This window comes from Empidonax traillii, unplaced genomic scaffold, assembly GCF_003031625.1.
Source record: "Empidonax traillii isolate 1590-97213 ecotype Southwest subspecies unplaced genomic scaffold, ASM303162v1 scaffold1851:size166798, whole genome shotgun sequence".
Taxonomy (NCBI): domain Eukaryota; kingdom Metazoa; phylum Chordata; class Aves; order Passeriformes; family Tyrannidae; genus Empidonax; species Empidonax traillii.
Genome location: NW_020957044.1, coordinates 18,758 through 30,627, shown reverse-complemented (window position 1 = coordinate 30,627; position 11,870 = coordinate 18,758). Strand labels below are relative to the sequence as shown.

The 11,870-nt window shown below is 59.1% G+C and overlaps 2 protein-coding genes across 4 annotated transcripts in view; both read left to right on the top strand.

The window, feature by feature from the left end:
- NACA (nascent polypeptide associated complex subunit alpha) overlaps nt 1–2,652 on the top strand; it is an 8,414-nt gene extending 5,762 nt beyond the window's left edge. Inside the window, exons 3-8 of the mRNA XM_027908825.1 lie at nt 1,100–1,185; nt 1,293–1,370; nt 1,605–1,751; nt 1,944–2,072; nt 2,328–2,450; nt 2,524–2,652. Of these exons, the coding sequence (XP_027764626.1) occupies nt 1,100–1,185; nt 1,293–1,370; nt 1,605–1,751; nt 1,944–2,072; nt 2,328–2,450; nt 2,524–2,538 (578 nt within the window). The 3' untranslated portion in view covers nt 2,539–2,652. The remainder of the gene's footprint in view (nt 1–1,099; nt 1,186–1,292; nt 1,371–1,604; nt 1,752–1,943; nt 2,073–2,327; nt 2,451–2,523) is intronic.
- A 1,374-nt stretch (nt 2,653–4,026) lies between these two features.
- Nucleotides 4,027–11,663, top strand: PTGES3 (prostaglandin E synthase 3). Of its 3 annotated transcripts, none has more exons than XM_027908817.1 (8): nt 4,027–4,086; nt 8,479–8,592; nt 8,696–8,765; nt 9,232–9,330; nt 9,537–9,626; nt 9,834–9,896; nt 10,311–10,335; nt 10,789–11,663. In XM_027908817.1, coding segments are annotated over exons 1-8 (483 nt in total). In that variant the 5' UTR covers nt 4,027–4,084; the 3' UTR covers nt 10,809–11,663. The 3 variants fall into 3 exon arrangements, with proteins under 3 accessions (XP_027764618.1, XP_027764616.1, XP_027764617.1); XM_027908815.1 differs by lacking the exon at nt 4,027–4,086 and adding an exon at nt 6,097–6,290; XM_027908816.1 differs by lacking the exon at nt 4,027–4,086 and adding an exon at nt 7,301–7,323.
- The last annotated feature ends 207 nt before the right edge of the window (nt 11,664–11,870 follow it).

The following is an 11,870-nucleotide window of genomic DNA, read 5'->3' as shown; positions in this document are numbered from 1 at the left end:
CCAGCCAAGCCCCCCTCGAAGGCCCCGCTCGGCGCTGACGACGAGGACCTGCCGCCTCTGCTCCCTCCCGAGCCGCCCGTGCTGCTGGACCTGTCCCCCCCCGCGGGGGTCCCGGCCCCCCCGGCGCCCCTCAAGAATGACAAGGGTATTTGCGGCCGCGGTTTGCCGTGTGCATGGAGTGTCACTGGCTGCCCACGGGACACTAACCCCGAGCAGGGCCCCGGGGGCACTAACGCGTGACGAGCACGGTGTGGCATCGTGGCATTGTGGCACTGTGGCATGGGCACCGCGATGGAGCTGCTGCACACGGAGGCTCGGGCAGAGCTGCCACGGGGCCGTCCCCACCGCTGTCCACGCGGTGTCCCCCTGTCCGTCCGGCAGCACCGGTGCTGTCCCCGCGCTCTGCCTGAGGGGTTGGGATCCCGGGCACACCCTGGCACCTGCGGAGGGCTGTGCCAGGGGTGTGCCGTGGGCACAGAGGCCCTTCCCAGAGCAGGAAATGGGACTGGATCCAGGTAATGGCTGCATGGGAGCATCCCGGCCACCTGCCAGGCCGGGGACACCCGGCTCTGCTTCGGTCACTCGCGTGGTTGGACACGGCTGTGCCGCGGGTCACAAGTGGTGGTGGTGGCGCTGCAGCTGGTGGCCCTCTGGGCGGCCAGAGGGGGCATCAGGGTAATCCCAAATGATCCCTGTAGGGAGGCCATGGACATGTAGCAGCCCTGAGGGCTCAGTGAGTGGGGGCTCGGTGCTCTGTGTCAAGGGCACCTGTCACACTGGGCTGTTGCCACCCCAGGAGTGCCTCCCACACTCCTCCTGGTGCCTCAGGCTGGAAATTCCTCAGGGGGCTCGGCATTCCAGAGCCTCCAGGCATCCGTGGGGCTCCCACCATGGTGAGAGGCTGGAGACAGGCTCTTGTGCCACCCTGCTGATGGCGTTTGGGGTGCAGGGATGGCTCCTGGTGGCATTTGGGGCACACCACTTAACTGGGCTGACTGGTGACTGCACTGGGAAGCGGCAGCAAAGGCTGCCCCAAATGAGCTGCGTCCCTTGGACCTGCCTGAGGTGGGAAGAGTGAGGTGTGTGTGTGTTCCTGCAGGATCTGGAACAGAGTCCGACAGCGATGAATCCGTACCAGAGCTCGAAGAGCAAGACTCCACACAGGCCACGACACAGCAGGCACAGGTAGGGCGGGTGGCATGTGCCATCCGTGGCGGATCAGCATCCCTGTGGGTGGTTTCCTGTGTCACCTCAGGGTTGTCACGGCTCCCTGTCGCTGTCTCCCCACGCAGCTCGCGGCAGCAGCCGAAATAGATGAGGAACCCGTCAGCAAAGCAAAACAGAGCCGGAGCGAGAAGAAAGCTCGGAAGGTGAGGTTGAGGGGTGTGGGTGTCACCTGTCCCTGCTGGACAGCTCCAGGGCTCGAGGTTATGCTGGGCATCTCAGCAGTCCTGGGATTGGAGCGTTCCCTCGGCTGATACCCGGGAATGCTGCTCACCAAGGGCACATTTCCATGTGGACCCGGGCTCTGGACAGAGGAGTGGGCACATCCGGGCATCTGGAGCTCTTCCTTCCCTCACTGACCTTCCCCTCGTGTTTTCCAGGCAATGTCCAAACTGGGCCTTCGCCAGGTGACGGGGGTCACCAGGGTCACCATCCGGAAATCCAAGAACATCCTGTTTGTCATCACAAAACCAGACGTGTACAAGAGCCCGGCGTCAGACACCTACATTGTCTTTGGCGAGGCCAAGGTGAGCCCACCCTGGTAGCACCTGGGGGCCAGCAGGTTCTTTGTTGTCACCTGTGTACCCTGTGTGGCTCCTGCTGTGGGTCCCTGAGGCGTGTACCAAGGGCTGGTTTCCCGGCTGGGCCGTGTGGCAGAGCCGTGGGATGTGCTGGCACCACACAGGACCGGCCTCAGCTCCGCTCCTTCCCTCCTGCAGATCGAAGACCTGTCCCAGCAGGCCCAGCTGGCAGCTGCCGAAAAGTTCAAAGTGCAAGGAGAACCCGTTTCAAACATCCAGGAAAACACACAGACCCCCACCGTGCAGGAGGAGAGCGAGGAAGAGGAGGTAACGCCTTCCCCAGCCTGTCTGCGGGGCTGAGTGGAGCTGCTTTGGGATAACCCTGGGATTCCTTTCCTCCATCCATGCCTTTTCCGTGGTGGCACAGGGAGAGCAGGGTCCTTCCTGGGGGTCTGTGCAGTGCAGGTCTGGCCTCCCAGCTCCCATCCCTGTGGGTGGAGCAGCAGCCGCCCCAATCCAGGCAGTCCCAGCCTGTGCCAGGCCCGGAGCTGGCGCCCATCCCGGGCTCTGTGTCTCCTGCAGGTTGATGAGACGGGCGTGGAGGTGAAAGACATCGAGCTGGTGATGTCGCAGGCGAACGTGTCGCGGGCCAAGGCCGTGCGAGCCCTCAAGAACAACAGCAACGACATCGTAAACGCGATAATGGTGAGTGTTTCGGGGTGTCCCGGGGGGCTGGAGGGCACTCCTGGCTGGCTCCTGACCCCCCTTCTCCCTGCAGGAGCTGACGATGTAGCCGCCGGAGGGAGGAGCCTTTTTTGGTGTTTCAGAGAAGACTAAAATACAGCTAAATTTAAAATTTGTACTATTTCTATCGGTTAATAAAAGTTGTGGCTTATTGTTGGTGAAACACTCGCTGCTCCGTGGTGGTGGTTTGCCGCCCTCCCTTCCCTGGGAGCCCCAGCCGCAGGGTGGAGGCTTCCTCCCGGGAAGATCCTGGTCCCAGTACCCCGTCCTGACACCACCTGCCCGTCCCCTCATTTCCTTCCTGCCCCAAAGGACGGCTGGACACGAGCCCGGGGCGGCGCCAGGCCAGGCTCAGTCACTGCGGGGTCTCCCCTCCTTCATCCCCTGGGGTTCCCTTCAGGGGGCTTCTCCTGGTTCCCCTGCAGTGTGTGATGGGTGGACTGGGGCCTCGTGGAGGAGGGAAAGGCTGTGGATGTGTCTGCCTTTGGTACTGCCTCCCACAGCATCTCCCTGGAGCAGCGGCAGCCCAGGGCTGGGATACTCCTTGGGGACAATCCATGGGGCCAGGTCAGGGTCACCTTCGTCCTTGACCTCGACAGGGGGATCGGTGGCACCTCAGTCAGTGCAGGAAGGACACCGTGGGTGGGATGGGGGTGTGCTGGGGGTGTGCTGGGGGGCAGGAAGGCTCTGCAGAGGGGTTGGGACAGGCTCCATCCGAGGGCCAAGGCCAACGGGGGAAGAGTTAACAATACCAAGTGCCCAGTGCTGCCCTTGGGTCACACCGACCCCGTGGAGTGCTCCAGTCTGGGGGAAGCAGCTGGAAAGCTGGGAGAGGCCCTGGGGGTGCTGGTGACAGCGGCTGGACCTGAGCCCAGGTGTGCCCAGGTGGGCCCAGGTGGACAAGGAGGCCAATGGCCCCTGGGCTGTGCCAGCCGTGGTGTGGGCACAGGCTCGGGGCAGGGACTGTCCCCCTGTGCTGGCCCTGCTGAGGCCCCTCGAGGGCTGTGCCCAGTTCTGGGCCCTCGACAGGAGACGCTGAGGGGCTGGAGCGGGTCCAGAGCTGGGAAGGGGCTGGAGAGCTGAGGGAGCCGGGGGGCCTCAGCCTGCAGAGGAGGAGGCTCGGGGGGCTCTCACTGTCCCTCTGACAGCCCCCTGAGCGGCGGGAGGAGCGGAGGGGGCTCCGGACGGGGGACAGGACGCGACATTGGGGGGTCCCGGCCCCACCTCCCCGGTCCCCCCGGTCGTGCCGCAGCGCGCACGCGCGGCCAGAACCTGCTGGAAGGCGCGGAGGGGCGGGAGAAGGGAGGGGGGGTGGTGGGAAGCGGTCGGCGCATGCGCGGAGCGGGCGCGGCGGCGCGAGGAGGCGGCGGCGGCGGCGCGCGCGGGGATTTTGCTGCGTCACCACGGGCCGAGCGCGCGCGGGGCATTGTGGGAGCGAGGCCGCGCCGAGCCCCGAGCCCGCCCGGAGCCGCCGCCGGAGCCCCCCGAGCCCCCCCGAGACCCTCCGAGACCCCCGGAGCCGCCGCCGGCACCGCCCGCAGCGCCGCCCGCAGCACCGCCCGCAGGAGTGCCCGCCGCAGCCGCCGCCTGCCGCCATGTGAGGCCCGGGGGTGGGGGGGAGGGAGCGGCGCGGGAAGGCCCCGCCAGGCCCCGCCGAACCGCGGGCGCGGCCCCGGGAGCCGCCGCCGAGCGCCGGGCTCCGCGCCGCGCGCTGACCTTGGGGCGGCCCCGGCGGGTCGGTTTTGACCCCGGTTGGTTTCGCCCTGGTTTAACTGTGGCGGGCCCGGCCCCGGTTACCGGGCGAGGGCGGAGCGCCCGCGGTCGGTTACCGGCTCGGCCCCGGAGTGCCGCGGTGCGGGCGGGGTGTCCCGGCCCCGCTCGGGGCTGCGCGGAATGAATGGGGCGGCGGGGGGTGCCGGGGGTCGGTGCGCGTTGCCCAGTGGGGTCGGTGGCACCGCCTGAGACCGTGGAGAACTCCCGGTAAGTAGCGCGTGGAGCCGCCCGGAGCGCTCAGGCGGGCGGATCTTGTTTACAAACTTCCACTTCTCCACTTAAAACCCATCGCCGGGTCTTGTCCCGTCCCCGGGACGTCCGAGGCCGGGCTGGACGGCGTTCGGAGCGGCTGGAAGGTGTCCCTGCCCGTGGCGGGGGGGGGGACAGCCCCGGTGCTGCCCGGCCCGGCCCGGGGGAGCCGCTGGATCCGCTCCACGTGCATCCCCGCGCTCCCGGGGAGCCCCAATGAACCGCCTGCCCCGGGGCACTCCCGAGCCTCACAGCTCCGGCTCGGGGTCAGCGTTCGCTCAGAACGCGCGGGGAGGACGAGCCGGGAGTTTCTGATGTGCGGGGAGACACTTAAGAGGGAAATGTGGCCGCGGAGGGGAGGGCTGTGTGTGCTGCCCCCGGAGATGCCATTCCCGGCAGGACGAGGGGGAAGGGCTTCAGGCTGCCAGAGGGCAGGGGTAGGTGGGATACCGGGAGGAAATTCCTCCCTGTGTGGTGAGGGTGGTGAAGCGCTGGGATGGATTTCCCAGAGGCTGCCCTGTCCCTGGAAGGGCCCGAGCCCAGGCTGGACAGGGCTTGGAGAAACCTGGGCTGGTGGAATGGGATGAGCTTTATGGTCCCTTCCAGCCCAGGCCGTTCCGTGGCTCTGTGACCTCCGTGTGTCTGGCTGCAATGAATGGAGGTGGTCTGAGGACAGAGCTACCCCTCAGGGACTGGTGGCTTTTCGTCCCTTGTCCCCAGTCAGGCGTTCACTCGTGTTCTGAAACCCCAGACGATGGAGCTGCTTCATCCTAACGTGACTGAAAGCGAGAGGGACGTGATAAAGTTGGACTTTTTTGTTTAATTTCTGTAAAGTTCATCATCCTGAAACTGCAGCGCTGCTGCCTCTGCTTGGAGTCGTCTAAAATCTAAAATGAGGCTTTTTTTTTTTTAGTTAAAAAAGCACCTTTCCGGGGTTTACAAGCGGAAAGAAAGCTAGTTTAGTAAAACAGGTTCTGTTGCTGTCTGGGGGGTAAATCCTGTTGGGAATCTTGACTCCTGCAGCGTCCTCGGGCTGTGGGAGCTGCCAGGATGCTCCCAGGAAACAAAGGCAGGATTCTGTAGGCACAGGATACAAGGAGCACGAGGACAGGTTTGGGAACTTCCTGAATTGCTGCAGCCAGTGAGATCTGAGATTCCACTCGTGAGTTGAGAAGCTGCTGCTGTGGCAGAGGCAGGAATATCCAGGGATATCCAGGCTAGAAGCACAGCCCCCACGGAGCCACCGTGGATCCGGCAGGGCCTGGAGGGCTCTGGGGTGAAGCTGAGTCTCCACCTTACCTATCAGTGTTGCTGGGAAGCTTCTAGAACCTGTTCCACGGTGCTGGAATCACAATTGCCATCGGAATGCGGAAAACCCGGGTGGATGGGACAGAGGAAACCCTCTGGAATGGAACTCAGCACCCTGCTCCCTGGGAACCACGCAGGAGGGAGCACGTGGAAGTCGCCTCCTCCTTCCCAAAGAACTCAGTCCCGCGGCTGAGGGGTAACCAGAGCCCCCTGGGCAGGAGGCAGGGACAGAGCTCTGTGTGTGCAACAGGTGGCTCTGCTGGTGGCGCTCCAGCGTCTGTGAGAGGAGGAGATGGTTCCGTGGGGGTGTGGGAACAGCTCTGGAGCGCTGGGAGCACGTGCAGGGCTGCCGTGTGTGGTTTGTCTCCTGGGAATCTCCGTGTGGGCAGGAGACTCCAACGAGCCGCGGCTTCCTCCTCGTCCCAGCCCTGGGCGGCAGCTCGGGCGCGTCCTGTGCTGCTGGTTGGAACGGCGAGTCCTGGGGGAGATTTTCCCTCCTCCCTTTGGGAGGGCGAGATTGGAAAGGCAGATAAAAGAAGGAGAGGCGCAGTTCCGGTGGCGAGTGCTGAATTCCCGGGGAGGCAGCGCAGGTTTAGGGCCCAGAAACCTGAATCGTGGTCGAGTCAAATGTATTTGGGCTCTCATTCCTCTCCAGCTCGGGGGGGTGTGTGTGTGTGTGTGTGTGTTTTCCTTGAGCTGAGTGAGGTTTTTGGACGTGCTGTGAGTTCCGTGCCTCAAACCCCCGCTCCGGGCAGAGATCCCGAGGTCACGGCCGAAAGCCGGGATGTGAGCGGCTCCCTGGGAAGGCTGGAGATGTCTCCATTGACATTGAGAACTGGGAAGTGTTAACACTGCTCAGCCCCTGCGTCATCCGGGCAGGGACACTGAGATTCCTGTTGGATAACGGGGCTGGAGTGACGTCCCCGCTGTCCCACGCTGGGGGGTTTTGTCTCCCGACGCAGAGGGCACAGAGTGGGGCCTTTCTCCTCCTCTTTTCCTCTGAGAGTCTTTTCATTCCCTGTAAGAAGAGGATACTTGTGCCTGAGAAGGAATTAAAAATACCACAGTAAGAAAACTCCTGCTGTGCTGCTGCACTTCACTTGAGTAAGGTGATAATTAACATTCCCTAAAATGCAACTGCAAGGGGAAGCGTCAGGTTTTCTCTCCTGGAACAGCATGTTGCAGAAACTCGAGGCTGAGTTCAGAATCCACTAGTTTTTGTGTTTGTGGAAGTTAAATCCTCGGATATTGGCCTCTGCCCGGGTGTTCTTGCACCTACAGGAGTGTTGGGGCTGCCAGAGGCATCGTGGTGGTTCCTGTGGGGAGCTGATCAGAGCTGGCTGGTTTGGGGTTCAACTGGGGCTGGGCTGGGCCCTGCTGTGGTTCATCCTGAGGACAGTGGATGGGAGCAGGTAGGAAGGTTTGGGGAAGGTGCAGCCCTGGGTGAGTCACCTCCCTAAATGTGTCACAGCTCGATGCCAAGAATCGATCGATCGATGATCAGGTGAGTCAAAATCTGACCTGAAAGTTTAGCGAAGGTCACCTGTATAAACGGTCTGAAGAGTTAATAACGGTGCTTACAGAGCAGCGCTGAGCCCAAAGGGCCTCCTCAGTGGGGTGGCAGCTGCAGTCCCAGGCTGTGTCACCCTCATGTCCCCCTGGTTATCTCCCTGTCCAGCTCAGAGCATTCCACCTCATCCCACTGCAGGTCTTTGCAGGGGCATCAGCTGGGAAAAATCCCTCCCCGTGAGGCCCTGGAATGGAATTCCCAGAGAAGCTGCCCCGTCCCTGGAAGGTGTCCCTGCCCAGGGCAGGGGGTGAAAAGATCCCTCCCAGCCCGTTCCGTGACTCTGTGATCTCAGGAAGACAGAGCAGTGTGTGGCCTCTGTGCCTTGGTAACAGCCCTGCTGGGAGCCTGTTTGGTTCCCCTGGAATGCAGGCGTTCCCTGGGCTTGGCCACAGTTGCCAGGGAGTAACTGGAGGGGGGAGGAGGGTGTCCAGGCCCTGCTGGGTCTCTCCCCAGTCCATGGAGCGAGGCCAGAGCGTTGCAGGTGAGTCCTCAGTGCGGAACTGCAAACACTGGAGTTGCCCTGGACATGCTGTTACTTTTTGTGGTGGTTTTGGAAAGGGAGGAGAATTCCAAAGTGCATGGGAGTTCCAGTCTGAGTATGCAGGAGGTTATAGGAAGAGGTTGGGGCGAGGATTCTCCAGCTCTCGTACCTGTGCTGACACCAGCTGGGTCTTCATCATAGTAAGTCTATTTTTTAATAGTGTCAGTGCCCAAAAAAAGAAGATTTTTCTCAGTGATTTTGCTTTGGGTTGGTTTTAACTCTTAGAGTGACCAAAACCACCCTGAAATCTGCCCAGGCAGCTGTGGGAGGTGGTGGAGCTTCTGGCTCGTCTGTCGTAGCTCATCTTAACGTTTATCACAACTTTGATCTGCTGAAACATTTATTTCAGTCTCTCAGATTCCAGTGGCTCCTCCCAGGAGCTCTTTGGGGGTGTTGGGCACTGAATGCATAATTTCTTTTACATCTTTTTTCATTCTTAAGCAGCTATAAAAGATGAATAATAAGCTTGAAATGCAGGTTTTAAGCACGGGAGGGAGGTTTTTAAGTTGAACTTATTGATGAAATGCCCAAACCTGCTGTGCCCACAGGCAGCCTGCCTCTGCAAAGTGGTACGACCGGAGGGACTACGTTTTTATTGAGTTCTGTGTTGAAGACAGCAAAGATGTTAATGTAAATTTTGAAAAGTCCAAACTCACGTTCAGGTGAGTAACTGGGGCACGGGGAGGTCCCCGAGGGCTGAGAAGAAGCAGATTTGTTCTACGACGCGTTCTGGGCTAAACACCAACTTACTTTTTCTCTTTGCAGTTGTCTTGGAGGAAGTGATAATTTTAAACATTTAAATGAAATCGACCTTTTTAATAATATCGATCCAAATGTGAGTATGCCCAGTCTCCTCTTGGTGGGTGTTCTTAGTGCTGGGACCTGGTGAGTCACTGGAACAGGTTGTCCAGAGAAACTGTGGATGTTCCATCCCTGGAAGTGCCCAAGGCCAGGTTGGATGGGACTTGTACCAACCTGGTCTAGTGAAGGTGTCCCTGCCCATGGCAGGAGGTGGAGTGGGATGATCTTTAACCCAAACCATTCTGGCGTTCTGTGATCCTAAAAAGAATACCATCTGTTCTTCAGGCTGCTCCTGGGATTTGGGGGCAAATATTTCTTTGGCCTGTAAGAATATGCTTGAGCTCAGATCCATGGAAGTGTTTTTTCAGGAGAGAGTATTTTATCCTGAAGTGTTTTTTCAGGATAAAGAATTGGTGGAGAGGTTAAAACAAATGAGGGATGTCAGCAGTTGGTGGTGAAGCTCATCCTGATGGCACTAATGGGTATTTGCTCTTTTTCAGGAATCGAAGCATAAAAGAACAGACAGATCCATCTTATGTTGTTTACGAAAAGGAGAGTCTGGTCAGGCATGGCCAAGGTTAACAAAAGAGAGGGCAAAGGTGGGTTTGGGCACCTGCTGCCCCCCCTGGCTTTTCATTTAGTGCATATTTGGGTCATGCTGGAATTATGGAGCAGTTTTGGGTCACTTTTCCTGCTCCCGATCCGGTGGCAGCTCTCGTTAACCTGCCTGTTCTGACTGACAGCCGGGTCCTTCCTTGTCCTTAGAAGATTCCTTGTCCTTAAATAACTCCTTGTGTTGGTGCAGCTCAACTGGCTCAGCGTGGACTTCAACAACTGGAAAGACTGGGAAGATGATTCAGATGAAGACATGTCCAATTTCGATCGCTTTTCCGAGGTAGGGGCTGATGAGTTCCTGGAGTTCGGGGTTTGCAGGGCAATTAGTCCCAGTTTTTCTTGCATCCTCACCTTGTGATTCCTGCGTGGGGGGAACTGTTCTGTCAAAGCAACGAGGGGCTGTTGGTTTAGAACCGTTCCAGGCTGGTTTGGGGAGGAAAAGGGGGTTGGATTCACCCTGACTCGTGGCTGTTCTCTCCCCGAGCAGATGATGAACAACATGGGTGGAGACGACGACGTAGATTTGCCAGAAGTAGATGGGGCAGATGATGTGAGTATGTGGTTGGAGTAAACACAGGCAGGGCTGGTTAAGAAGTCTTGTGCTCCCTCTTCAGCACTGCAGAAAGCTGAAATAGCCCCAAACCTTGTTTGGGCAGGTGATGCCAGCTGGGGACTCTCTTCCCTCCCTCTCAGCAGTGCTGAGGGCAGTGGGGGCACCATGCAGTTTAGAGTCTGTGTCTCTCTCTGTAGTGACTGGGGGTTGTTGTGGGCTCTGCAGAGAGACCAGACTGAGCTCACTGAGCCCTGTGGGACCTGGAGTTCCTCAGAATCCCCGCTCTGCCCAAAGGGGATCCAGCTTGCTGCTGGATTTGGGAGCAGCACCTCGTTGCTGGGGGGTGGTGTTGGAGGAAAGGTGCCTTCAGGGCCGTCTGCTCCACTTAACGCTGTTTCTTTTCCTTTGCAGGACTCACCAGACAGTGATGATGAAAGTAAGTTGTTGTTTTCCCCTCACACAGCTGCTGAATGCCCCGGCCCCGGGCAGGGCCGGCAGATGTTCCCCCGTCCGTCCCACTGAGTCCTGGCAGGAGATAAAGCCAGTGCTGGGAGACAGCCTAATCTGAGAAAGCCTCTCCACACAAGCCCCAAATACCACTTTGACCTTCCCAGGCAGCTGCAGTCCCAGGGCAGCTTCGGCTGCAGGAGCAGAATGTGCTCGGGGTGGCCGGCTCTGGCACGGATCTCCCGTGGGGAGAGCCAGGAGGGGAGGGCAGAGGCCCCAAACTGCTCCGTGCCCTCCTTGGTTGAGGGCCAGGTCGTCTTGCTCGTGTCCCTTGTGACATAGTGGGGCTCTGGTAGCTCTTAGAAAAAACAAACAACCAAAAAAAAAAAATCACCCCACAAACTAACCCTAAAACAATTCTCTTCTCTCTCTCTCTGTGTAGAAATGCCGGATCTGGAGTAAGGAAAACTGTCGTCTTCAGGGTTTTGGGGAAAGAACTTCATCACAACATTTCATAATTGAGATAAGAATTCCTGAGTTGATAGCCCTAAAGGGAGATCCTGCATCCTTTTAACCCATTTTCAGTCCATTTTAAATGGCTTCACTGATGGTAGGTGTGTCCCATGGCACGGGGCGGTCTTAAGCCACGAGAGGCAATAACGTTATGCATGAACCGTTTTCCAGACTTCCAAAAAAAAAACCCACAAAAAACAAAACAACCCCCCCAATTGAGGTGTAGGCAATCCGTACAGAACAGTTGCAATAAAGTTTACAGAGCCTCCTTGCCTCGTAGCAGATGTAATTGCAATGGGAGAACCCCTCAATTTACGCCAAATGGTTAACGAGCATTTTTTCCCCCCCTTCCTCCTCCTCCATGGCCTGAAATTGTCCGTTTGTACTGGGAACAAAACTTGTTGTCATTGGCTCCCCAAATCCAGCAGGCGAGGCAACATCCCCCTGTGGCGTCTTCAGGTCTGTTCCACTAAAGTTCGTATTGAAAAGGAAAACCTAAAACTCCTCCTAGTTTGGTGTTGGGCCCCCACCCCCCCCGAGCGGCGCCGGTGGCCGGAGCCTGTCCCTGGTTCCATGTGACCCCCCCAGAGCTCCCCCCTCCTCGCCCGGGGTGAGTGGCTGTACATTGTTTGCTTTGTCAATCTGTACATTTAGACCAAATCGTATTTGCACTGTGGGTTTGGCAGCGAGTGACAGACCGTGGGGCCTGCGACCGGGCTGAGAAACCTCAATTTATGTTCAGAGCAGCTGGGATTTTTTTAATGTCTGCATTCTTTCTAATAAACTGTTGAAGACTCCCCTGGCTCTCCCTTCGGCCTGGGCCTTGTGCATTCCTCACTGCGGCAGGGGCAGGGGCTGGGACCCCCTCCTAGGGGGGCAGGGGCTGGGCTCCTCTCCCGGGGGAGGGATGTGGGGCAGGATTCCCTCCTGGAGTGGGTTCCTCTCCCCCAGGAGTCCCCACTCTTGGTGGGAGGGCAGGTGGGGGTTGGTGCTGTGGGATCCACCCCCATG